A 25,625-nucleotide genomic window follows, 5' to 3' on the forward strand; every position below is an offset into this window, starting at 1 on the left:
GCAATGCAGTACTTCCTCCGTTAGAGGGCGCCACATAACGAGAGGAGAAGTTGTAACATCTTCACGGAGAAGAAGAAACGGCAAAACACGTGTGTGCTAAGTGTTGAACCAACTCTGGAGATCTGTTCGTTTTTGGGGATTTCTCTTCATTGGTTTTGTATTTCTGGCTTCGTGGCCATTTTTAAAACGAAGTGGAAGATGCCGAAAGTGAGAGCGGAGAAGAAGAGCAGGCAGCACCAGGAGGTGAAGAACCAAGGTGAGCGGAGAGTTAGCTTTAGCACCTTAGCAAACATCAGGATCAGCTGATGGAGGAAAAATCGCTTCAAGAGTCTTCATATCTGTTCATTCTTAATTGTTTAAGTCATTTACAACGCTTAAAGGAGTCTTATCTATAGGTTTAAGAATCCTGTACGAATGGAGCTAAGCCAAAACACAAGGGTTGTACACAAGCATGTTCACTGTCACATTTGTTTTGAAGTCAAGTGGCAGATTGTGCTGTTGACTTTTGACTCATGACGTAGTTTACCTGCTGAACGCATCATCTGGTGAAATGTTTTTCTGCTTTAAATGCATCTGTTAGGTTTTCACCTGCTTGACAACGGGTGATGTGCAGATCCATCTGGTTTACAAAATACCAGTTTAAATTGTAATTGCTATATAGAATAGAGTTTTCATCTTTAACAGATATGATTCTAAATAAAATACCTTTTAAAGTCTTCTCTTTCTAAATGATCGTAGAAATTACCGTCACACATCAGGGTTTGGTTCAAAGTATCACGTTCACACACCATTAGGAGGAATTTGAGATTCATACCCATAAAACACTTCCAATGTATCTGCACCTTTCTGAATATTAGATCAAATGTTCCCCAAACTTTTCCAAATTGAAAGTTTGCTGTTGGAAATAACAGTGAATGTATTGATGAGAATCTTTTTCCAGTGAAGGCTTCAGGATGTGACCTTATATCACTTTTATATTAAGGTTGTAGTGGCTCGAGAGGATCGTTTATTTAAGAGACTAAAACCTACTTTGTACGTCGCATAGAACAATATGAACAGACAAAACGAATGGATGAGAAGTTTATTGAATGAAACCTTTCAGCTTTGTAAGCAGCGTTTCACTCATGCCGTGTCGTGTTCGCTCTCTGCTGCAGGGATCATGTTCAACACTGGCATCGGCCAACACATCCTGAAGAACCCTTTGATCGTGAATGGAATCATTGAGAAGGTTCGAGGTGTTCCAGCGACACAAACTTAAGAGGCTCACGATGCTCGGTCCTCCTGAACTGTGAAGTGTTTTTCCCTTCCAGGCGGCTCTGAGGCCGACGGACGTGGTTCTGGAGGTGGGACCTGGTACCGGTAACATGACGGTTAAACTGCTGGAGAAAGCCAAGAAGGTGGGGGCTGCAGCTCCTCGTGAGACAGTCGTTTTAGTCTACACCTTATTTTAAATGTTATCTTGTGCAACGGCTGTGCGGGATGTGCGCGTGCTGCTCAGTCTAAACGTTTGTCTGCAGGTGGTGGCCTGCGAGTTGGACGGCAGGTTGGTGGCTGAACTTCAGAAAAGAGTCCAGTGCACGTGAGTGAGGAGAGCCGCTACAGTCTTATGGAATGGAGTCAAAGACGCCTACATTGTCACTGATTCGGTTCTTTTTTTGTCATCAACAGACCTCTGCAGACCAAACTTCAGGTTTTGATCGGAGACGTATTAAAAACGGACCTGCCTTTCTTTGACGTCTGTGTGGCTAATTTACCTTACCAGGTCGAGACGCGCCTCCTCCACTCTTCACACACTTCAGTGTCGTCCATCACCTCCACCTCAGTCTCATGTCCTCTTTGTTGTTGCAGATTTCCTCTCCGTTTGTCTTCAAGCTCCTCCTGCATCGACCTTTCTTCAGGTCAGAAACTGTTTTAATGCTCCGTGAGGAATTCTACTTGTTTGTTTTGTTTGACAATCTGTTTGTTTGTTTGTTTGTTTTTGCCATCTCAGATGTGCTGTGCTGATGTTCCAGAGGGAGTTTGCTATGAGACTGGTGGCCAAACCGGGAGACAAGTTGTTCTGCAGACTGTCCATCAACACGCAGCTGCTGGCTCGTGTCGACCACCTCATGAAGGTCACCGTGCGAGACGTCACTGTGCGGTCTCCTCATGGCCGTTTGTACAGGGACATTCATCGTTGACTTGTCCTCCCTCACCAGGTCGGGAAGAATAATTTCCGCCCTCCTCCTAAAGTGGAGTCCAGCGTTGTGAGGATAGAGCCGAAGAACCCCCCTCCTCCTGTCAACTTCCAGGTGAGCTCTGCGTCTCCGTGTGCGAGCGTGACGGCGATGAACAGCAGGTCACTCCATGGTTTCTTCCTCTTGTGCAGGAGTGGGACGGTTTGGTCCGAATCGCGTTTGTAAGGAAAAACAAAACCCTCAGTGCGGCTTTCAAGTGAGTGCTGACCTGCTACAACACTCAAAGTACAATTTTGGTTCAGTCTGTTGGAAATGAGCGCGGAGCAAACCAAGACAATGTTTCTCATCTCCAGGTCGACGGCGGTGGAGCAGCTGCTGGAGAAGAACTACAGAATTCACTGTTCTGTTCACAATGTGGTGAGACAACACAGCTTTGAAATCAGATCAGTTTTTCCTCAGTGAGCATCAGTTCTAATGGAGACGCTTCCCAGAGCAGCTGTCGCTCAGTTTGAATAGAAAACTTTGTGCTCTACCTGCTCAGGACGTCCCGGCTGACTTCAGCATCTCCAAGAAGATTGAGAGCGTGTTGCAGGAGTCTGAGTTCAGTGAGAAGAGAGCCCGCTCCATGGATATCGACGACTTCATGGTGTAAGTTTCTCTGATCTGAGGAAGTCGCCAAATGACTGGGTTCATGTGTTTTTACTGTGGTCTCTCCTTCATCCTCAGACTGCTGCATGCCTTCAACTCTGCTGGAATCCACTTTTCTTAATTCCAAGATGGAGATGAAACTACTTCTTTGGAGCTCTGCTTGGAGGATCTGAATATTAGGTGTCAAACGGGGAGGTTTAAATATGTCAACAACTCATATTGAGTGCGATTTTACACTTGTGAAGCAGATGAACTGGGACTGGACGTACAGACAAGACAACCGTTTAATGATTATTGGTCATTGTGTCGGTGTGTTATTGTTTGGAAGGATGTGTTGGATTATTATCTAAACCATATCGGGTAACTGCTTCATAATTGCAGTGAAGAAGTTTCAAATAAAACCCAGCATGCACCAGCTCTATTTTGGTGACTCACTTCTGTTCATGGACAAAATTTTCAACTCTATTTGTGTGTTTGAAACAATATTGTCCAGCAGAGTTTTCAAATGAAACTGCGAGCTAGTTGCAGTCTGGTAATACCACAAGATGGTGTATTGAGTCGCCTAATGATCTATATGAAGAAAGTGGAATCGAGACTAGAGCAATCCTTTACTGTGAACTGACAAAACTCAGGTCTGCTACCTACTGGACTAAAGTGACAATAATGCTTGTAATTCTCCAATATTTAAAACCATAGGGTGTAACAACCAGGAGAATCCAAACGGTTAAGTCAATGAACCAGTGAAACAAGAAATTGCATATTTCCATTAACATTGTGGGAAAGTCTCATTTCAGGTATTTAATAGTTTCAAATATAGATATAAACTTGGCCAGTAGTCAAACGTATCTCAATTCTGGAAAAGACAGATGATTCCACTGGTTGGGATCTTTTACTGGAGACCTGCCCAGGATGTATCCTGCCCATAGTAAGCTGGGATTGGCTTCAGCACCTTGCCGAGATTCTCCAAGACGTGTTTTGAGTTTTCTACCAAATTAAATGTACATTTTCTTGCAGCAATGACTTTTATACAAGTGTTTGTTTCCTGTATTCTGCGTTCTCATGCATAGATAGTATGGTTTACAATTGTTTCTGACGTGATGAGCAGCACAGGACAGTCGAGTGGAGATATGGGTGTAGAATTTTCATTTGACCACAAGGGGGCCTCAGTGGACCAAGCTAAATGCTTTTGTGTTTGGTTAGAATAGAACTTGCCTATGTGATTTAACATTATTTGTATTGGTCATTAGCACATTTCTTTACTCCATTTCAGTTTTTCCTTCAAATTCACTTTTGGTTTGGAAGAAAACACAAATACACGTTACCAAGGGTGGTCACTTAAAAGATACAGGGTGAAGTTTGCAACATTAAACTGCTTCTTCTCATTCACCCTGATGATGTGCGACCTTATCAAAGTAGCACAGCGGCTTTTAAAGCAAGTAAAGCAGCTGTGGAACGTTTTGCCCGTTAAATACACTGCACATGGTTTGTCCCGACGTCCTAGTATATTCAGTCCTAAAGGTGTGCATTAATGAAATAATGGATTCACTGAAATAGGGTTAACTATTCCATAAGATATAGTTCTTGATTTAGCTCTTTATTTTGGTTTTTCTGCACATATTTGGTGAATATTGATATGCCTGAATATTTGTTCACTTTGACAACATAGTCTCGAAAGTCAACACATTGAACATTTCTTTTATTTCTTCCAGCATTACATCTGGTGCAAACACTGAGCAACAGAACCCAATGAGCTTTACTAGGTTATTAGATTTTCCCCTAATTTCATTTTTATAACAAAGTGTTAAATGGGTGGAAAATGTGTTTTACATCAAGTAGGAGTTCATAGGTCAGTTGCCACAGAATGATATGGTGCAAACTACATGTAAAAACCTGTCGGGGACGCAGGGAACAGAACACAAAGGAAGAAGCACAACGTGGTTAAAGGCTTCCTCTGAACTGGTTAAAAACTCTTGAGAAGGAAGGAGAAAGAGAGAAGAGATCAATTCTAATGAAATATGACTTTACAGCGCCAACGGAGGAGCCCCAAGGCATGAAACAAAGGTGTACAGACGTAAGCTATCACAGAGCGCACATGCAGAAATGTCAGCCAGCGTTCAAACCGAACGCTGGATCTGTGAGGAAAACTTGGAAACATGTTAAATGAAGATCTCTTCTTAAAAAGGGTCAAAAACATTTTGTCAAAGGAAGTACAAACCAGTAAAAAAAAAAAGAAAAGAAAAGAAAAATAATTTAAGAACAAGGAACAGAGACTAAACATTGTCCAATAAAGCCGTCACCTAAAACAGTCGGTTGTTCTAACAAGACCACAGTGAGTGTGGAGCCACGTCTTGGGCGATGGATGGTTACAGATGAAGTTTCTTGAGCCGTTTGGTAAAGTCACTCAGTCCTTTTAATGCTGCTTTGGACAGCTGCTCACGACAGGCTGCCTTGTGCCAAACTTCTAGTGGTTGTGTTGTGTATGTGCCACGTAAAGCTCTCCAGTCTCTAAAAAGCTCGCGGCTTCTTGGGGCTGATCTGCTTACTGGCTTGCTCCTCCTCCTGCAGCGTAGAGCGGAACGACTTCACTTTATCTGGTGGAGAGAAGAAAACACATCAGAGAAGTTAAAAAAAGAAAAAGTTATGGTAAGTCATGAGAAAGCAAGTTAATATTGTAATGTAATGGAGGTCCACTGAAAGTAAAGCGTGTGATGAACTCCTACCCCGCAGTTCAGTGAGGATTTCTATTTTCTGGTCTAAAATCTGCTCCAGCTGGGTGGCGTAAGACTCCACATCGTAGTCCACCTCTTCTGTCATGTCAAGCAAAACCTTCTCATCCTCCAGCCACCGGAAGGATTCCTGCTCACAAAACAAACACACGTCTTCTCAGCTCTTTCATTCCTCCAAACCAGCAGGAGACAATCTCCCACTTTCAGTCAGGCCTTTGGAGTTCTGACCTGGAAAACAGCTTTGTGGTCCTCCAGCACCTGCTCCTCCATTTCCACCAGCTGCGATACCGCCTCGTGGAAGGTGAAGAGCTGAGGCGACACTTCTTCCTCCTGCCATACATTTTACAAACATTAATGAGAAAACCACTGAACAGGCCGACTCCTTCATGAGGGGAGAAGCGAGTGTGTGCTTACATTCTGCTCACAGAGCAGTTTGAGGTCGTCCCTCTGCGGCGAGATACTCAGCCACTCCTCGTCCAGGAGATCCAGCTGGTTGACGGTGTGGATGTTTGGTCGGACGCCTTCCGTCCCGAGGTTGGGGTCCACAATTAGTTCCTTCACCCTGCAGACGAGACCGGAGCGACATTATAGAGACGCTGGTCCTGATTTGCTCAGAGGCTCTGGACAGCTGTTAGGACTGGAGCGGTGGGAAGCGTTCAGTGACGTCATGCACGGGGAGAGATGACCATGAGCGATCCAGAGATGTTAAACAGGAGTGTAGAAGGTTAGAGCTGGTGTTGCAGTCGTTACAGAGCTGATTAGGGATTACCGTGCTGTGCCCACCCTGCAGGTGCAGCGATCATTAAGTAGATCTGTGAGAGGAATTACCTGCCGTGCGCCGGCTCAAACCACAACTCCTGCAAGCGTTCACACGACTCCTGAAGTCAAGTCGTGAACAACTCGGAGCGCTCACTTTCAACTTTCACTAGTTCTGCCAAACGAGCGCACAAAGTCACGGACGATCTATCCTTCAGGACTCGGTGACAAAACAAAATGCTGGTTGTAGCAGCGATGGAGAGCATGAAACGTGACGCCATGCAGACGGAGAATGAAGGGAAGCCTGAAGAAGCGGATGACAAAGGTGTGAAACACACAATGGGAGCGCATGCACTGCGTGGATGAGGAGTTTCAAGGAGTGCTCGACCTGCTGGGAGAGGTTTCAGCAAAGTCGTCGTAATCAAAGGTATTGGTGGGCGAGTGATCAGGGCGACTCCCCTGGCCGCCCTGAGAGAAGGGGATGTCTGACGGACTAATCCCAAACTCCTTCACTCTGCGCAGCCGCACAGAGCAGCGGAGCAAGGACACAAGAAGGAAGGAAAGAAAGCAGACGGGGAAAAAGGAGTGAGAGGAGATACAAGAGTCAGAAAGAACCAGGAGAGAGGAAGCAGAGAAATTCAGTCACAGTATAAGTCCAAATCATTTCCTTGTATCACAGAGTCACAGCGATGGAGTCTTTTCACTGCAGTAGGTCAACATGTTCTGACCTGTTGGCGTAGCGAAGCGTGTTCAATGTATTCTCACAGGATGTCATGCCTGGGGAGATTGTTGCAATCTGTTTGGAGAAAGTGAAAACCATTAGGTTATATCTTTAGAAAAGACGGACAATGATGTTAAAGACTATTAACTATTACTCACCATACATGTCCGTGAATTTTCTCCGATGAAGGAATCTCTGAGGACCTGGGTGAGCTTACTGGCTCTGAACGGAGTGTGAGGCTGGTTACGGCCGAGAGCTCTGATGCACTCCTGAAATCATGAACGATCAAATTGTGGAAAGACAGTTTGAAGAAAGGAGGCAGGAAGTGGCAGCAGACGACAATGTGCGTCACACGGACCTTTAGGGCCAAAAGGCTTTTGTTGATTTCAGCTCCTTCCAGGCGAGTCTGGCGGTCGGCACTGGAAGTATCGGCTCCCCTCTCGTTCCCCGCTAAGTCGATGAGGGAGAACTTGCCGTGCATCTTTCCTTTCCTCCGGAGAATGATCTGGAATACAGCGTGGCTGCGAGAGGAATGCGCATTGGCCGACGTCTGCCCTGATGTTCTACGAGAGAGAGAGAGAGAGAGAGAGAGAGAGAGAGAGAGAGAGAGCGTGAACAAGGGAAGAAGTGTGCGAGTCATGTTTTTTTGAATAGAGACTTTTGATATGTATGATCCAGGTAACACGTATAAAAGACAGGCAAGGGTGTTGGAAGTGCACCAGTCCGCCTACCTGCAGCCGTTGCCCAATTCAATGAGTTTCAGGACGTCTTCTGTGCACCGCACTTCCTTTTCCTGAAGCCCGACGACCTGCACCTGCTGTTTTCCGTCTTCCAGCACCCTCAGCTTCGCTTTACGATTCAGCAGGTCAAACACCTGTCCATCAATAGATAATATGGTCACAGGTCTGGTTTTTACTCGGGGGAAGAAAACCATTTATAGAAAATGCAGAATCACTTGCTTTTCCACTGTAGATTTCGAAAAAGGTGGCATAGACTTGTAGGTCTAACTTTCTGTAGTTGGGTTTCTTCAACATGAGAAACACGTCCCGAGCTGAAAGAGACATAATTCCTTCAGCTTCTTCAATGAAACCATAATATGTCTACCAGTCCAATAACACACATTAAAGTTCATATAGAAGAAACTCAAAGCTAATTTGCTTACCAGCTAACGCATAAATTCCTTTTGAGCAGTCTTGGTTCTTCCCAGAAAAATCTCCACCCATAGTCTGTAATCCAAGACACGGAGCAGTGGATGTCCACGAGTGACAATCAAAGGAAATAAAACAGCCCAAAATGCAAACGGGTCCATTTCATAGAACTCACGTGTGTTTTTCCACTGCCCGTCTGCCCATAAGCAAAGCAGGTCGCCATGCCTCTCTCAAAAATGGTCTCCACTAGAGGTCTAGCAGTGAACCTGAAGGACAGAGACAACGGTCAACATTAGTGTGTTAATGCAGATTAATCTATCAGATTTAAAATCCTTTTAACGCACTTGAACTATGTGCAGCGACTTGTGTCATCTGTTACTACCAGGGGTGACTGGTCATTAGGGGCAGAGCCCCACCTGGTGTCATCAGAAAGGACTGCATGTAAAGTATGCTATGAATTCTTTAAGATTATCTACAATATTTTCTTGTCTATGAGAAACTTCCTCTTATACAGCACATAATTAGTGTGTGAGGACTCTACTCCCCTGGTTATTGGTCTTCCTCTTGCTGTTTCCGGTTGTTTTCTCCTGATCCACACTGATTGTACATTAGTGGGGCTCGTCCCTCTCTCACCATGCAGTGTGAAGGAGTGACTAAATCAGCACCAGCCAATCAGCTCTGAGCTTCACTAACAATGTCATTTAGAAGCTCAGAGCTGATTGGCTGGCGCTGATTTAGTCACTCCTTCACAGAACCGGAGCGAGTTGTCACAAATACCAGCTTGTTAGCAGCTAAAGCTAACAAACAGTTAAGAAGCCAAATGAATTAGGTCAATTATTTACAAGTACAAGTTTGAAACTCTTACTTTAGTGGAGAAACTGAAGGTAACTAGTTGGTCACCGCCTCACTCAGTTTACAACGGTTTCTAAGAATCTCATAAATTTGCAGCTTCACCGGTGGTCGAGCTTCCGTCTTTGAAACAGCATGACCTGGTTCGAGTCCTATCTAAAAGGTTGTGCCCCCACTTCAGAATTAAATGCCGTCACTACACCTGAAATAATATCTTGCCCCACCAAGTATTTCCATCGAGACATCATTTCCAGTGTGGAAAGAAACAAGTCCCACTCTCGTTTAGACTGCTTAGGGAAACACACACTACAATTAACACACTAGCCAACGTCACAGCTGCCTGACTCACTCATTTTCTACCTTCAGTCTTTCTACCATTTGTCAAGTAACCTTCACTCACGAGGATTTTCCTCGGAGCCGTTCTACACGGTGAAGCGTTTCAGGTCTCACGCATCTGCGATGCTGCGCATGATTAAAATATGCCTGATACACTCATTAGCAGCGAGCTGGTGGCACACAGCAAGCGCAGTCCCTCGGTCTGCACTAAAATCTATACACATAGAAGCACCTTCTACACACTGATTCAAAGCCTTCGCACACTGCAGACTTGCTCTTACTGACTTGTAAACCATCTCGTTGGCGGTGCTGTCGTCGAAGGCGTAGTCGAAGCGAAACGTCTGGTTCTCTAGGTATCGGGTGAGATCCACTTTCTGCTTGGGCTCATGAACCATCACTACATTCTTGCTGGGGATGGTGATCACATCTAAATCCTTCATGGACAACTCTGGAAAAATGGCGGGAGAAAATTTCATTAACATTGCGGTGAAGTAAAATGTGAGCACGACACGGCATGGCGTTGGTGCTAATAAAAGAGCTCACCTTTTTTGTTGAGTGGACGTTTTCTCACACAAACACATATTCTGTGCTCTTCAATCTAGAGGGGGTCACAACAAGAACACTTCGTTAACATCGTCATTGAGCCGAATCGCTTTACGATTCGGGGAGAAGGATACATTTTTAGTCTCCACTCACCAGGTCTGCTGTGGTCAGAGGCCGGTAGTCTAGACTGGCTCGGAAATCTCGGATCATGCACATGATTTCATAGTTAGGGATGGTGGTGTCTACCTCCTGAAGAATTACAAAGGGAGACAAGGTATTCACCAATAGGAAACCTCTTCAGCAAGTCAAAGCATAAAACATCATGCATTGTCAAAATCAAACTAAAAGATTTTGCTACCTGAGCTTTTTTCACTCTGAGCTCCTGCTGCTGAAACCGGCGTCTTTCTCGTTTCTCCTGTAGTTTCTCCACCTCCAATACGCAGTTTGACTTCCTCCGCGCTGCCAAAGAGAAAAAAGACACAATAACGCTGGGATCTCTCACAGCATATACCAGCCTCTTTAGTAAAAGGCTCTTTTCTCCTCTCATGTTTCCCAGCCTGTTTCTTCTACCGCCTGTTACTTCCTTCAGCTTCCAGACTGTCTTCAAACAGAAGGGAAACCCTGGTCTATTTCCAACAAAGCGCCACAGCGATGAAGCAAACACAGACCAGGATGTATCGACTGGCGCAGGCTGCTTTCACTATGGAGCCAACAAAAGGCCTTTACAGTGTCTTCGAAATCAGATCTCATTATTCATTGCTCCCATTCATTTTTTTTCCAAAATACTGACCATTGACTACCAAATCAGTTCCTTTACAATGTGGAACTATCATATTATAATGGCAGTCATATATTTAGGAAGCAGGAAGTGTCTCAATAAACCTAGAAATTACCTAGAAAGATCCCAGCACACCATACTCATAGATTAGTATTGCTTCACATAAATCCCAAACCATTAGTAGCCATAATAAATGAACACAAGTTAGCCAACATGCGAGTAAAAGCCACTTCTGATTCCTTGCAAATTTCCTCCAACCCAGTGTTATCTGATTAGCCCGGGCTTGCTGCTGCAGCTCCAAATTCCCACTGCAAAGCTTGGCTGAAGCCCAGTAAAGCAGTCCTTGCTTCCTGCTGGCCCCAGTTCCTGAGAACCCAAACTGATGGAGCAGAGGGGGGATTATTAATCTGCTCTAATCTGGGAGGAGAAGATGAGCTGGGTCAACATCAGGACAAGGAAGCACAGGAAGAACACAGCACCGCCGCTACCAAGGCAGGGTGATGATGGGGAACAAATCACTTTCATCTCGTTCCTATGAGCTTAATAAAAGATCATGGTAACTGTTTAAGAACAGTAGAGCGACACACAGTACAAACACAGGCTTCGCCATGAGCGTACGTGTGTGTGACTCAGCAGAAATCAGAGAAACGGCAGCGGAGCCACAAATGCAGCACAAATGCTTTGATAACATAATACCCCAAAAGCCTGTCTGCTGGAGGGATAGCATTTGTGATGCTTTATCTCCACACCGCCACTGATTAGAAACTGACTAACAAATTGGGAGCATTATCGTTTCAAAAATAATTCCTGTGTATTCTATTGGGAAATCTAACAGAATCACCAGAAAGCAGCGAGGGCAGGGGTAACATGCAGGTGATACATACAAAGTCCAGACTCCTTTCTGGAAATGGGCTGATGTGAGGACTCTGTGATGAACGGGATCAACAAACATATACCACATTAAAGAGTATAGATTTATTTGGAATGATTGGAGTACTTAACTTATTAAAAGGGACTCGCCTTTTCTTCAATAGACTATATATTAATAGATAAAATCCTTTGTTAGCTGTTGCAATTGCTGGAGGATTTCCCACGGAAAGATTAGTTTATGATGGAGTTACCGTTCTGCTGTTGCTGCTGAATCTGAGCCGGAGTGAGCTGCGCGGGCTGCTGGGCTGGAGGAGGCGGAGCAGGTTCTGGTTGTTGAGGCTGCAGAGGTCTTGCCCGGGTTGGAATTGCTGGGAAAAAAATAGAATTAAAATGTCACAAATATTAAGTCAGTATTGACACTTATAAGCACAATTGTATGCACTCTCACCTTTACACCAACACTTGTATTTGTACCTTTGGACCAAAATAGTTCTTTGCAATAGTATTAACACCACACCAACATCTGAATAACCACGTGTACACCATCCTCTTTCCACTGGCGCCAAAAGCAATATCTAAGTAGTTTGAACATGTCTGATTTAGTGTAATCAGCATAGTTTCACTAAATATGATTAGTACCCAAGATATTCACTTTCACTTTGTTGCTCTTCTCAGATCAACTCAATAAGATCTGAAAACTAAAAAACTATTTTCTAAAACAATCTTCTAACTGAAAACTCCCACATGAGAATAATAATATATTTCAACTGACATGTTTTCTTCATTCACTGGATACCAAATTTTAATGACAATTCCTCAGTGATCCTACAGTGCTGTATGAAACAAACCTCTGTTGTCCCTGGGTGGAGCATCATTCTTCACAGGGGCCATTGTCCGCCGGTTCTACAAGAAATAAAATGCTACGTTTAAGATACCAAGTTTGCCTGGGAGAGTCTTGCATCACGGCTGCACCTGACAATGAAAAATATTCAACTGCCACTTGCATCCTATGACTTCTCTGCATATGGAAATGGAGAAATAGAAAAATGTCTAAACTGACATTTTAATTCAATCAATCGAGTACCTGAAATGGAATAGATTATACATATTTTCAGTTTTATTTCTATCAGAGCATTATAATGTTGTTAACTTAGAACAAGCATTTTATATCTACATAGGGAGTAGGTCCTCTTCCTTAGAGACCTCCATGATGGACGGTCATGTTTCTACAATAGACAAGAAAAGACAAACCAAACAGTGGTTTAAGACAAGGCCTGTTTCAAACAGATTTACCGAGTTTTAGGTTTTATCACACTTTGAAGAAGAATACACTTCACTGCATTTGATTAAAGGAAACTCCTGTACAGGTTACAGCGCTTATACAAATATATATATATATATATATATTCAAAGTCTCACAATGATTAGATTTATACAAGCTCAAATTGGAACAGCATGTTAGAAGCTTCAGGCAACCAGGTTATCACTGCTACAATTGTGCTGTCCTTGTTATATGTACTGTATATAACGTGAGTCAGATCAACACTTTCCCAACATCAAGACTCTGAAGATTGTAGCGCTCTTGTCCACAGGTTTATTGAAATTGAAAGGAAAGGTGAAACTAAAAACACACAGAATACTAAATTAACTGTGCTTAACCTTTACACATCCAAACATTCCCAATGCAACTTCTTTATTTAGAATTAATCCAAGTTTTTTTTACTGTTACAGGTTTTTTTGCATCAAATTTTAACTCAAACATAATATATGAGGTCATTGTTTTTAAATGTAATCATTTGCATAGTCATGCTTTTATCTGTAAATGCCATTTGACAAACGACAATGAACTGACAAGTACTAGAATCACTTTCTTCAGTAATGCAAAATTAACTTCATATACCTACCCACGATGCTACTTAAGACAAAAGATGTTTGCAGATGCAACTGGTTTAACCAAGGTGAATCACATCAACTTTCCTGAAGGCCATACTCCTGAACACTTCCTGATTTCAGGTCACATGACACAGGACCTGCCACTAACTTCCAATTCTTAAAGTGACCACAACACAATTTTAAACAACTTGAAATCCAAAAGAAAGCAGGAATAACAAAGTTTAACTTGAAAACGTACAGTAACAGAACAACAACATTTACCCAAATAATTAGGGATGCATGATATATCGGTGTGGCGCGATTGTGCGTGCGCACACTTTAAGTGAGGTTTGCTTGGACAAGTGACAAGTTGCTCAAAGGAATGTTAGTTAGAAGGAGCGACGTCTGCCATGTGGAGTGTTTTTACTGTGTCCAAAAAGCACTCAGAAGTTTACAAGCAATTCCAGGAGCAACAAGCGACAACACACACAAACTGTCATCCGCAGGCTTTAGCTTGATTCAGCAAGCCCTCGACAAAACAAGAAGAGTGTCAAAGACGGCACAAACTCGATCACAAACAACGTAACGGGAATGATAAGGCAAGAACTGCTGATTTTGATGGATCTCTTTGAACACCCTCCCAAGTCGCTGCTGTTTTTCCAAAATAGCTCTCCCTGCTTTGTGAAGACTGTTCAAATCCACAGCTTTTTCCTATTTTTCAGTATAGACAAAATAAGTTGGGTTTTTTTAAATGTTAAGATATATTCCTAAATATATCGGCCATACCAGCAATATGAATAATCAGTTATTGGCCAAAACTTTCATATCTGTCCATCCCTACAAATATTCCCAGACTTAATCTACCATGATCTACACACAGTGTGCTTAACAGTACTAATTAGTAAGTTGCCAAGAAGGATCCATGTTCTATATTAGGGAAGCTGAGCGGCACGGTAGCTACCAGAGAAAACGAGAGAGAGAGAGAGAGAGAGAGAGAGAGAGAGAGCAAGAGAGAGCGAGAGCTTTAATACAGTGCTGTAATACAGAGAATGAGTTTAGAATTAAGAGTCTTCCCTCAAAGTCATTCCAGTCATGCTTTATATTTTAGAGTTGCAATAGTTATGGTGGTGTAACGGTACTCACCTTTGCAATTTTGTTGACTTTCACACATGTAGTTGCAGGAGGAGGTGGTGGAGTCTCTGGACTAGGGTCAAATTTCTCATCTGGATTAAGTGCAAATATGCTCTCCAAGTCAATCTGTTCAAACGCAGATAATTGTTCAAACGATAAATATACAACTAACAAACAAGCGTTCCATGAACAAATTTGTTTTCAGCATTTTGTAGCTCATAAAACATAGGTGGACAGGGAGGTTGACAACTGGGGAGACAAGTTGGCGAGTTACATAATCACAGCAGCTACAGAAAGTCCATGGATGCATTATTCATTGATGTGAATAATAATAATAAAAAAACAAACAAACATGCTGCTGGTAATAGTGAGGCTGCTATAAGAGGTAAGAAATGGTGCTTTACCTCTTTCCCTTTTGTGTCTCCATTTTCTATCCATTCCACAGTGACGCTTTCGTTGTCCTCATTCAATGAGGTCACCATTGCCTGATGAATACGCCCTGTAAAAGTGCCACAGACAGAAAAACCCACCATCAGATCGGCAAGCGAGGATTGAAGAATGAAGGCAGTCAGTCCTGGGACCCATACTCTTTGACAGACATTGTTTTATAGCAGCACCACAATATGAGAAACATGATTTAAATTAGCCAAAGTATTTCATTTGTGTGAATAACCAAACATGTGGACAGACAAAATGGGTTTTACCAACACTCTGCACTGCACATTTGCATACAAAGAGTCTAATGACCACCTGCCACCTCATCGGATCTGTAAGCAGCCCAGTTCAAACATAACCACTCTTTTTTAGAGAGATTACAAGAACATCAACCATATACTGTGAAACATGTTACACCATTCTTTATTACTGTAGGTTAACATTTGTGTTCTTCTGCACTGTGAAAGGAGCAGATCTCCAAAGTTTTTATACATTTTAAATGATAACAAAAGCTATTCTATTCTGTAGTTGTGTATCATAACCAATTGGTAACATGTATATTGAGAACAATAGCACATGGAGGCAGCTCACTTTTGAAACTCCATGCTATGTTTCCTCGATAAATGATGTCCCGGGTTGACAAAAGACCTCCTCCGTTTGGCATACGATCCAAACCACTTCAACACAGAGGATCAACCCACTTTGCAAGACTATTGATAAAGATGTTACAGGTGACTGGATCAAATGCTGCACTCATTGGTAATGAAGCCATTGATTATTTCAGTTTAACACCTTCAGTGTCGTGGTATTGTCTGAAAATCCTCAAGGTGTTTTTCTTCAAAAATGAGTTTAATTTAACCACAACGTTTTCCCCAAGTGTGAATGAAAGGTTTGATATCGGTCTACCAGTGGAAAGTGCCTTAGTATTTAACTTAGCTTTTATGTTTTTTTCTTTAATAAAGGTTTAAAAACAACTGTTGTATAGGTATCTAGGAAAATACTTGTTCTAAAGGGATGTATTTATAAAATACACCTGCTTGATTCCTTAAGTTCGTACCACATCAGCACAGGAAGCAGAAGTGTTGTACATAGTGACAATCCTACAGAGCTTAATTAATGTGATGCATTTGAATTTTCTTAGTTTCATCACAGGGTGTGTGGTCATCTTTGTTTATACTTCTAGCAGTATTACTGACTAACTGACACTTATTTTTAAAAGGCTCTAAAAAAAAAAAAAAATCAAAGTACAATAGTCCATATTCTGTTCCAGCATGTGGATTCTGTTCCTGCTTTTGTGGATGCCAGTGCATGATGTGAATAACCAGAACAGTGACATGTTTCAGGATCTATTATTTAGAGACATACATGCATACAGCTTTCTATATGCATGTCAGCTTCCTCAGCTGCTGAACATTGTTTGATCTACTATACAACAGTTTTACATTGGTAGAAGGAAGAAAAAGCACAAGTACTGTTTCTTAACAGAGTTGAGAAATGAGATTGTACAGTCAGAAGATTAGTTAGGGGTAAACATACAACTTGAAGAAATGGTCCCTCAGTAAAACGACTTTTACCCCTCAACTGTTCAGTGACAGAATGGTTGAGGAGTTGTGTCTGGGTCTAATCCACCAATAAATTCCAACTTCTTCATATACCTACTCCATGTGGCGTATTTATAGTGTCTCTGTACCTGAGCTTTTGTTTAGTTGCCATTGTATGCTCTAACTAGCTCGACGTGCCATATATAAAGTAGCACCAGCTGTAAAGTGTGTGAGAGGGATGCTGCCGTCCATGGTGCTGTGCACTGAAGGGGCTTTTCTACCAAAAAGAACCAGTTGCTAGTTCGGGGCCAGGGCTGGATTTAGCACCTGTTCTTTGTCTTTCCACCGCAAAAGCCCCGGCTGGTTTATCAGCAACTACAAAACAAAGTACCTACTACTTTAAATGAAAGCTTGCATGTTTTTGTTGCATTAAAATGTGTCTTTTAATTGCGCTTCATGTGAAAGACAACTTTTGTTATTGATCAGGGTGTGTTTACGTAGGTTGCCATTGGAAACGGCTTTAGAGCTGCGTTCTATCATTCTACACCTCCATTCCTACCCGATGTAAAAGCATTTGATTCAGTCACATCCAGAAATAAAGTGAAAGGAGCAAAAATTCACAATGTAATTCCGAAATGCTGAAAACAAAGGCCCAAGCTCATTCACATGGTATTATTATAAAAAAAAATTTCTATGGCCACTCTGGGGCGCTGTACTAATGCAAGAAGGACATGAAAGAACAATAATGGAGCGACTAGGAGACACAATGTTTTCTTGCTCTTTGGTCTGCATCTGAGGTTCAGGCCAAACTAGATGGAGTGACCCGGACGAAACCAATGTATACAGTCCGTCTCCTCGTGCCTGTATGTGCGCTGCCAGCGCAACATTGGTGAAATCAGTGACGTACGACGTTTTGGAGTGATGCAATGACGTGGCGCTCACTTGGCTCTGTTGACAATGGAAAAATCGGTTCTGAACTAGCACCTGGGTCTTTTTGGTGGAAAAGCCCTTAAAGAGCTGCAACCTGACAGGCAAAGAGCCGCATGCGGCTCGTGAGCCGCGGGTTTGCCACCCCAGATATAGTTAATTCTACAAGTCTAATAAAGATAAGGTGCATATATTTCCTTAGGATGTCCACTTATGTGCAGTTAACCTTTCTCCTATAGGCCATGATGAAAACGATTCCTACCATTTTCATAATTCACCATGAATTAACACTTACTGTGCAATTCTGAGAAGCACACTGACCTATATCGACGTCAAACTGGCAGCTAGAATAATAATGAAAAAGTAAATAATAATGTTGAAATGTAACGAGATGCCAACAAATGTGCTAAATAATCATACTTTTACCCTGAAGGTTTTGAACATAACACTGCAAAAGCAACAAAATGAATCAAACTATTTATGGTCACAAAAGACTGAAGTCCATCAAATCTGTTTAACGTCCTATTTGTTACCAGTTAAAAAAAGGAAATCTGGCTGGCTCCTTGGGTAGTCTGTGTTTTAATACAAAACCACAGTCCTGCCATCAATTTAATTCAACTTTATTTATATAGCACCAAATACAACACAATCATTTCTCGGTGCTTTTAACAGAGAAAAGAGAAAAACCCAACAAATCCACATGAGCAAGCAGATTTATTTGCGACTGTGGAATGATAAACTCCCTGTAACAGGAACAAACCTTTGCAAAAACCAGACTCAGAGGTGGCGACTTTCTGCTGACCGGTTGGGGTGAGGGGATAGAGGAGAGGATAGGATAGACAAAGCGATAGATTGGGAGGAGAGATGCAAACCTTGGTTTGGGTAGCCGGCGAGAAACAGACCCTGGTTAGGGTTAGGATACAGACCCTGGTTGGGGTAGAGGGAGGTAGACTGAGAGGTAGAGAGAGAGGTAGAGAGCGAGGCGTGGGGAGAGAAGATAAAAGAGAGGAAAGGATATGGTAGACAGACAGATAAATGGGGGGTGGGTTTCAGCTGCAGACTACTTAAATGAAACTCTGCTGGCTGAGAATGACTTCCTTCAAACTACTTGCATGATTAAGTTTTGCAATATAAGTTGTACTAATTAGGATTTTTAATGTAGATGAGAGATATTTTCAATCAGCACACCTACTAATTATATATTTCTTTCCCCTTTCAAAAAATAGTATTTGGAGTTAAATATATACAATACAAACTGTCATCTTTAATAATCTAACTATTATCAAAAGATTCAAGATGACAATAGTTGAAAGCTAGTTGTAGTTTTAGTAATGATTGAATACTTGGCTCTGTGAATGTCAAACCACACCACTGAGAAGAGGGCAGGTCATTTACATGAATGCTCCAACATCTGTGAGGCGACGTGGATGTTCTCTTCTGCCCTTCCACATGAAACACAATAGTCTGACTCGAAAGGTTTGCCGTCTTTCCGCTTTTCGGGTGACAGTGTAAAAAATATACCGTCCTGTTGCCTGTCAACAGAGGGGTCAAAACTTAACCTTTACCAGTCTACACGCAACTGTTCAAGGACTTGTTTATACCGTGTCCTTTTAGATTCTGCTGCTCTACCTCAAATTAATTCTGTTAACGGGAATTTGTCTGACTCTCTCTACTATGAAAACCTTCACATCGTACTCTGACAAGAACTGTGCTTGTATGTGTGGGTCGGAGAGTGTTAGCCGACCCTCCTGATCTTTGTTGGAGCAGGTCGGATGATGACATTAATTAAGACAAATAGCAAACACTTGATCTTAGGGGAGATGACAAAAGAGAGCAGCCTAAGAGCATCGCAATACAGCTGGTAACCGCCGTGACACAAATGAAGTTATATGGAGTGATCTCTTTTTTGTTTGTTTTAACAGCTGGCACACAATGCCTCACATCCTTATCATATGTTGACAGCACTTCATCTCATTGGACATAATTACCACTTGCATAAATGTGTATGCCCAGACAAACCAGCATCATCACAATTTATGAAACGTAAAGTTAAAACCATGTGAACATTTTAATTAAGGGTGGTTTTAATATTGAAGAACAGTCCTGCACAGTACAGGTATCTTGTGTAATACACTAAATTTGTTTCATGTAGTTTTAATGTCTTTCTTGTATGTTGTTTTACTGAATAAAGCACTGTATAAGAGGTTTCTGACAAAAGATCAATGCCTATCCATTCGACTTGCTCTTTCTTCTAGTTATCATACAGCCTCAAAAAGACAATACACACAACAAATAGCATGGGGTGCCTGTTTAATCTGTTAAAGCCAGAAGCCCTTAGGCCTGAGCACACAAAACAAGTTCAATACCATATAAGACCATTTCTGTCTACAGTTTGAACAAGACAAACCATGTTTGATCTTTGTAATGAATGCTTAAGTCAAGATAACTTGTATTAGTCCTGACTCAGAGACATTTGTATCATTCCAGGAATAAAGTGGACAGAAATGACACAGATAAGGTAAGTGTAAAAAAAAAGGAGCAACAAATATGAAGTTCTTTGCTACTTAATATAAAAAGCACATAGGTGTCTGACATAGTATGCTATCTAAATGTGTTTTTTGGAGCTTTGACACTTCAGATGAAGAGTACTAGAATGCACCGATACCACTTTTCTACAGGACAAGTACAATAACGACTACTAACCTTTAGCTATTTGCTGATACAGTACAGGTACAAGTACTTTATAAATGATATTAAGACAAATTAACTACCAGTATGCAAATGATATGCAAAATATGGTGATGCTGCAAACCACCTCTGCTGGCCCAGATGTCACTGGTGATTGCTGGTGTTGTAAAAAATAGCTATATCCTCTCAATATTTTGGCAAAACACCTTTGTCATTCTCATTAATATTAAATAATCGCCAAACTGCTGACATTGCTAGTGCTCGCTTGTATATCTGCTAACGTTGCTCATGAATCACGTCACATAATACTTGCCACGTTGTGTCTGGGATCTTTCATGAGTACAAGTCCGAGTACTCTGTGCAGTATCAGTCACGATACTGGTATTGGTGCATCCCTAGAAGATGCAGTTGTTGTTTTCTGCCAGACATACTGGGTGATTGTGGCTTCACAGGCAAATTTAATTAAAATGTATCTTGGGGATCTAATCACAGGTAGATGAATCTCAGCACAGACGTGAATTCTACCTAAAGGTTTGCCTGACGAAACAGCTCACATGACCACATTATTTTAGTGTCTGTGGGAATATGTCCCAAGCCACACTGAAGGCCTGCCCACTCCCCTAACATCCTCTGTGGAAGCAGAAGTACCCACTGCACGTATCTGCCTGCTCGTGGTGTCATATTGAAGTAATACAAGTAGTTTGTACTGACTTTAAATTTCCAGGACGTTGACTCAGTTGAGAAAAATAAATAAATACAATCACATGTGCAAAATGAGGTGTTTGTGTCCACTTTGGGTGAAAATACAACAATACAAACACACAAATTACAATTAAATAGCTGGAGATTCACCAGGATGTCTTGCAGCATCTGATGTTGATATCCTTTAAATGAGAGCAGCATCTAGAGTGTCCCAATTTTACACTAAAACCTTGCTCAGTGAATATGCCAACACCTCCCAGTAGAGCTGGAGGGGCTTAAAAGGGGGTGCTTCAAGCTGTGCTAAGCCCATGAAACAAACAAAACCTTCAGAGCATCAGTTTCAATATAAAACCAAAGCTACACATTCATGAATGTGTGTCAGCATGTCACAGATGGAGAAATACTACACAGCATAAAAGGACCAGGGCAGTAGGTGGTCAAACCCTGTGTAGTACACTGCTTGGAAGGACAAAGCTAGATTTCCTTCTTTATTAAAGCCCTAAAGTCACATTTCTGACAAACAGAAAATCTCATATGAAAAATAGACCCATAGCCACTCATAACCTATGAAACAACATGAAATATGAATTCAATTAGATTAACTAGGTTACATTCGACTCAAAAAAGCAATGACCATGAAATTAAAAAAACACATCGCAACATCAGTTGTGGTAATATTGAGGGAGCTGGCTGCAACAGATGGGGTGGCGACTAATAGCCTGAATCTGGCTTGAATCTGAACCAGCCCTGCTGCCAACCCCCAGAGAGAGAGAGGGCAATCCCTGCTCTGGATACAACACAACAGAAACTCGCAGAAAACTGACAGGCAGGACTGCTTCCTCATCTTGTGCAATTAGTTCATATTTCACCTCTGATCTCATCACATGTACAACATGACTTAATGTCTTAAAGATTTGTCTGCAATAATCAGAACAATTGTTAAAACACACCCTGGGTGATAGCTTTCACCAGCGTGCTTTCAGGTGCTTTATTGAAGCAATGATTACAAAACATGATCACTGGGTGGATCCCAATCCTGGTGCGGCCAGTAGGAATGACACAAGCTTCTCAGTCATCTGTGGTTACTAGGCCCTGGAGCAAAAAGCTAAACAACCACAGAGCACAGGAAGAATAAAGCTGACATTCACACAGAGGGGAGTCATACAGGCAGCAGGATCTTCGCTTCTTGCTCTATTCCTCTGTTAACCTTCAAAAACAAACTGAAGCTCAAGAGGGAGCATTGTAATCCCATTTTCTTCTTGAGCTGATATAGCTACATTATGTAGTAGTTCTATAATAGGCACAGTGCAGGCTTTGGCCTGTCACCTGTTCATCTTCATGATCGTTTTATCTTGGCATGACGTGAAATGATTTCCCAAACACAGCAGGTGACCTCATCCAATCAGGTCACTGAAACAATATGATCATTCATTAAAACTACACAGGAGTAGATTACTCACATAGTGACTGGAATACATCATGGTATGTATGGCAAGGAGCCATCTCAACCAACTACATTAAATAACCACAAATTAAGGTAATACTGGGGAAACAAATTAAATATATTTTATTTATTTTTTTATATTACATGATCCATCTCGTGTACACATGCTTAATTAGAGAGGTTAGTCAAATATGAGGGGGTGTTGACAGCTGATCAGTCATGCACTTTCAAAAGTACAAATGTTTTGGACATTATCACATCTTTTTTAAGTTAATTCGAAGCTCTAACATTAAGCCATAAAAAGAGAGTATCTGTGTCATCAGCAGCTTTGTAAAAGTAGAGGCTATGAAAGACAAGCCGGAGAGTGGTATTTCATTCATTTTTGCAAACCAGATTGGCTGCTGGACAAAATCCTCTCTCCTGATTGGCTGTGAAATCCATCAATCTCAGATAAGCACTGGCTTTCTCTCCATTGACTGAATGCACAGGTAGTTTTTCTCCAGACATCCCCGATGTGCGATTTGTAATTGAAGCAAACAAATCTGTGACTCGTGGGGAAGAACTTCACATTGATTCAGGAGCACAAATATATTTTTCACCAAATTTACTGCAACAATTGTAGGAAAAATGTGAGCTTGTCAGTTTTTTTAATCTGTGACTTTGTAAAAAAGGATTTGCGGGCCTGTAATTAAGAATGTGCTGTTGTGTTTGCGGAGAGAAAATAATTCTACAGGTCCACAACTACAAATTCCACGTTTACAAGTGCTCAAACCTTTTTCACCAATAATACCTCCATATTTGAACGTCTTTCTGCTTCTTCTCCGGTAAAACAACACCTTACAAAACCTTGATTATCTGTTTGTTTATCAGATCGAGTCTGTCAGGAAGAGTTTTTTTTGCGATTTGCTTGATCAAATATTCATATCTTTTATTTCAAGACCTCCAAGCGCCACATGGAGGCATATAAGCAGGTCGAGGTATTAAAAGGTTGCTAGGATACTATGAAATGTATTGTTGTCAACTGAGTTATGCATATCATTATTTGTTTGTGTATACATGTTATATGTTTAACAATTATTAGTGTATTGTTTGTGGAACTACAGAAAGGCATTTGTTTTTTCTTCTGTAGTTTTCACGGTGTTCGTTGATCGGTGTTTGATGATATTGAGAGAAAAGTAAATCGACCGCTTTGACCGTTAGTAATTTCATCCGAGAGGCCACTACATTCAGATGGTCTCAAAACAGTTTTTTTTTTCTTTTTAAATCACTTTTTGAATTAAGGAAGGCACAAATAATGACATCATTATATCACAGATATTCAACTTACTTCTTGGGCAAGTTGAATCGTGGGACTATACAATCGGCCATTTATATTAAAACGTGGCTTGATTTGACTTCCTCCAGTACATACATATAACGTGAAACAGTTGACATGTAGGAAGTGTTTAAGGTTTACCCTGCAGGCCACACGTTTGCTATTGCTATCACTTTGAGTTTTCACAGTTTAAGTTAGCCTGAAGCTAACATGCTAGTACCGCCTTATTACCAACTGAATCTAGTTAACTCGGTTAGCATTGTAGCTAGAACTCAATTACGCTATAAATTCTTTGCATAATGCAACTGTAATGAAGCCGATATGCTCAATTAATCTCACACAACGGATATTTGTTGTAACATAACGTTATAAACCAGCAGCTATGTTTTGATTTGACTGAGCTAACAATGGTGGGCGCCCATTCAGAGGCTGCTAGGCCGTGTTGGAACTCTCCGCCCTGACAGCTAACCGCTAACGTAACGATCCGGGGCCGCCGGGAACAACGGTAGCGTCACTCAACAGCGGCCAACAAAGATCCACAAACAACTTGCCCGGAGCGAAGAGAGCCGAGGGAGACAGGGCGAAACTCACCATCGCTGCGCTTTATCTCCACATAAGTACCGACGACAATCTTCGCAAAACACGTCGCCATCCTTCATCACTTAAAACGTGACCGGCTCCCGGAGTGAGGAGTTTTAGTGTGAGCCGGGTAGCGCGAGCTCAGTCCCTGTGTAGCCTGTTCTGTGGAAGATGCAGCAGGCAGCAGCACGGCACAGCCAGGGAGCGTGACGTCAGCACGCAGAGGACAGCTTCCTGTGGGGCACTTTCAGAATGAAACACGTCGCGTTCAGGAGCCATGCGATGTGGAGCGAGTTTCACTGGTTGACTTTTATTGTGATATTTGTAATACAGCACAAGGAGTAGCACTGTCTCCCAAAAATTCTTTTCAAAGTTGTTGGTTTTTTTTCAGAAAAAGTTACAAGTCTCTGTATTGTCAGTCAGAATTTCGAGGATTCCGATTTTTGTCACAGATCAGAACTGTAACTGCTTTTGTAAAAAATAAATAAAATAGGTCACTTTTTCTTTAGAATTCATTTTTTGTATTTTTCAGTCTTAAGCACTATTCAAAACAGCAAAAAGGCAAGGCAAGTTTATTTTTCTAGCACCATTCAGACACTAGACAATTCACGGTGCTTAACAAGGAAACACATTTAAGTCAGGCAATTAAAAATCTTATTTTAAGTGATTAAGATTATTAAAAAAAAAAAAAATAGAAACCTAAATAAAAATAAAATTTAAAAAATCATAAAAAGGACAATAAATAAAGTAAAAATAATATTTTTTTCAGACAAAGGTTATAAAACAAGTACTATCTACTGTTTATTGTAAAGCCTGAGCAAATGATAGTGTTTTAAGACCTTATTCAAAAAAAGTGAGCGTATCAGCAGTCTTCATGTGTTCAGGCAGTTTGTTATACAGGTGAGGAGCATAGGAGCTGAAAGCTGTTTCTTTACCTTATTTGCTTCTGACTTGTTTGCTTCTACTAGAGTAAACCTAACCCCGAAGACCTCAGGGGTTTGCATGTTTCATGTTCTACAAGTAAATCTGAAGATGTATTTCGGCCCAAGATCATTCAAAGCAAGAAACTGGTCGACTAGAGGAAGAAAAAATTAAAAACAAACAAAAAAATTATTTGGATTCTCCACATATGTTTTCACAAGCATGAAAAGGAGTAGGAGACAGTTTTTCTCAGAAAAGTCAGTATACCGACATTTCTTCTCAAAATTGTCACCTTTTTTCTCCGAAAATTCTTCTGAAAATTCTCAACTTTGTCTCAGAATTCAGACATTAAAGTCAGAAGTATGGGAGTCAGAATCGTTTTTTGACGAAATATAAGAAATATGGGGTGCAGTGGCTAGTGCTCTTCCTTCACAGAGAAAAAGTTCTGGGTTCAAATATCAGCTGTGGTGTTTACACGTTTTTCCCCTGTGTGTGGCTTTCCTCCAACAGTCCAAAAA

General features: G+C 41.6%; 2 protein-coding genes across 7 annotated transcripts; one reads left to right on the forward strand and one right to left on the reverse strand.

Annotated features, from left to right (window-relative positions):
* Positions 1-61: 61 nt before the first annotated feature.
* On the forward strand, positions 62-3,837 carry dimt1l (DIM1 dimethyladenosine transferase 1-like). Of its 2 annotated transcripts, none has more exons than XM_080467618.1 (12): positions 62-256; positions 1,155-1,228; positions 1,311-1,397; positions 1,518-1,579; positions 1,669-1,762; positions 1,849-1,898; positions 1,991-2,114; positions 2,199-2,291; positions 2,369-2,433; positions 2,531-2,594; positions 2,719-2,825; positions 2,904-3,837. In XM_080467618.1, the coding sequence occupies exons 1-12, from the start codon at positions 199-201 to the stop codon at positions 2,944-2,946; spliced, it is 921 nt and encodes a 306-aa protein (XP_080323744.1). In that variant the 5' UTR covers positions 62-198; the 3' UTR covers positions 2,947-3,837. The 2 variants fall into 2 exon arrangements, with proteins under 2 accessions (XP_080323744.1, XP_080323745.1); XM_080467619.1 differs by having other exon boundaries at positions 64-256; positions 1,991-2,120; positions 2,208-2,291.
* Positions 3,838-4,377: 540 nt separating this feature from the next.
* On the reverse strand, positions 4,378-24,429 carry LOC308112254 (kinesin-like protein KIF2A). 5 transcript variants are annotated; one of them, XM_080467625.1, is made up of 22 exons: positions 24,199-24,371; positions 14,960-15,054; positions 14,568-14,681; positions 12,401-12,455; positions 11,804-11,920; positions 11,567-11,608; positions 10,263-10,363; positions 10,058-10,153; positions 9,905-9,959; positions 9,647-9,809; positions 8,352-8,442; positions 8,191-8,254; positions 7,988-8,079; positions 7,760-7,902; positions 7,387-7,591; positions 7,187-7,297; positions 7,036-7,103; positions 6,696-6,821; positions 5,966-6,113; positions 5,780-5,881; positions 5,546-5,681; positions 4,385-5,416 (listed from the first exon to the last, which is right to left on the reverse strand). In XM_080467625.1, the coding sequence occupies exons 1-22, from the start codon at positions 24,257-24,259 to the stop codon at positions 5,331-5,333; spliced, it is 2,271 nt and encodes a 756-aa protein (XP_080323751.1). In that variant the 5' UTR covers positions 24,260-24,371; the 3' UTR covers positions 4,385-5,330. The 5 variants fall into 5 exon arrangements, with proteins under 5 accessions (XP_080323752.1, XP_080323751.1, XP_080323753.1 ...); XM_080467626.1 differs by lacking the exon at positions 11,567-11,608 and having other exon boundaries at positions 4,378-5,416; positions 24,199-24,429; XM_080467627.1 differs by lacking the exon at positions 6,696-6,821 and having other exon boundaries at positions 24,199-24,424.
* Between the last annotated feature and the right edge of the window lie 1,196 nt (positions 24,430-25,625).

Source organism: Lipophrys pholis (genome assembly GCF_963383615.2).
Source record: "Lipophrys pholis genome assembly, chromosome: 7".
NCBI lineage: Eukaryota > Metazoa > Chordata > Actinopteri > Blenniiformes > Blenniidae > Lipophrys > Lipophrys pholis.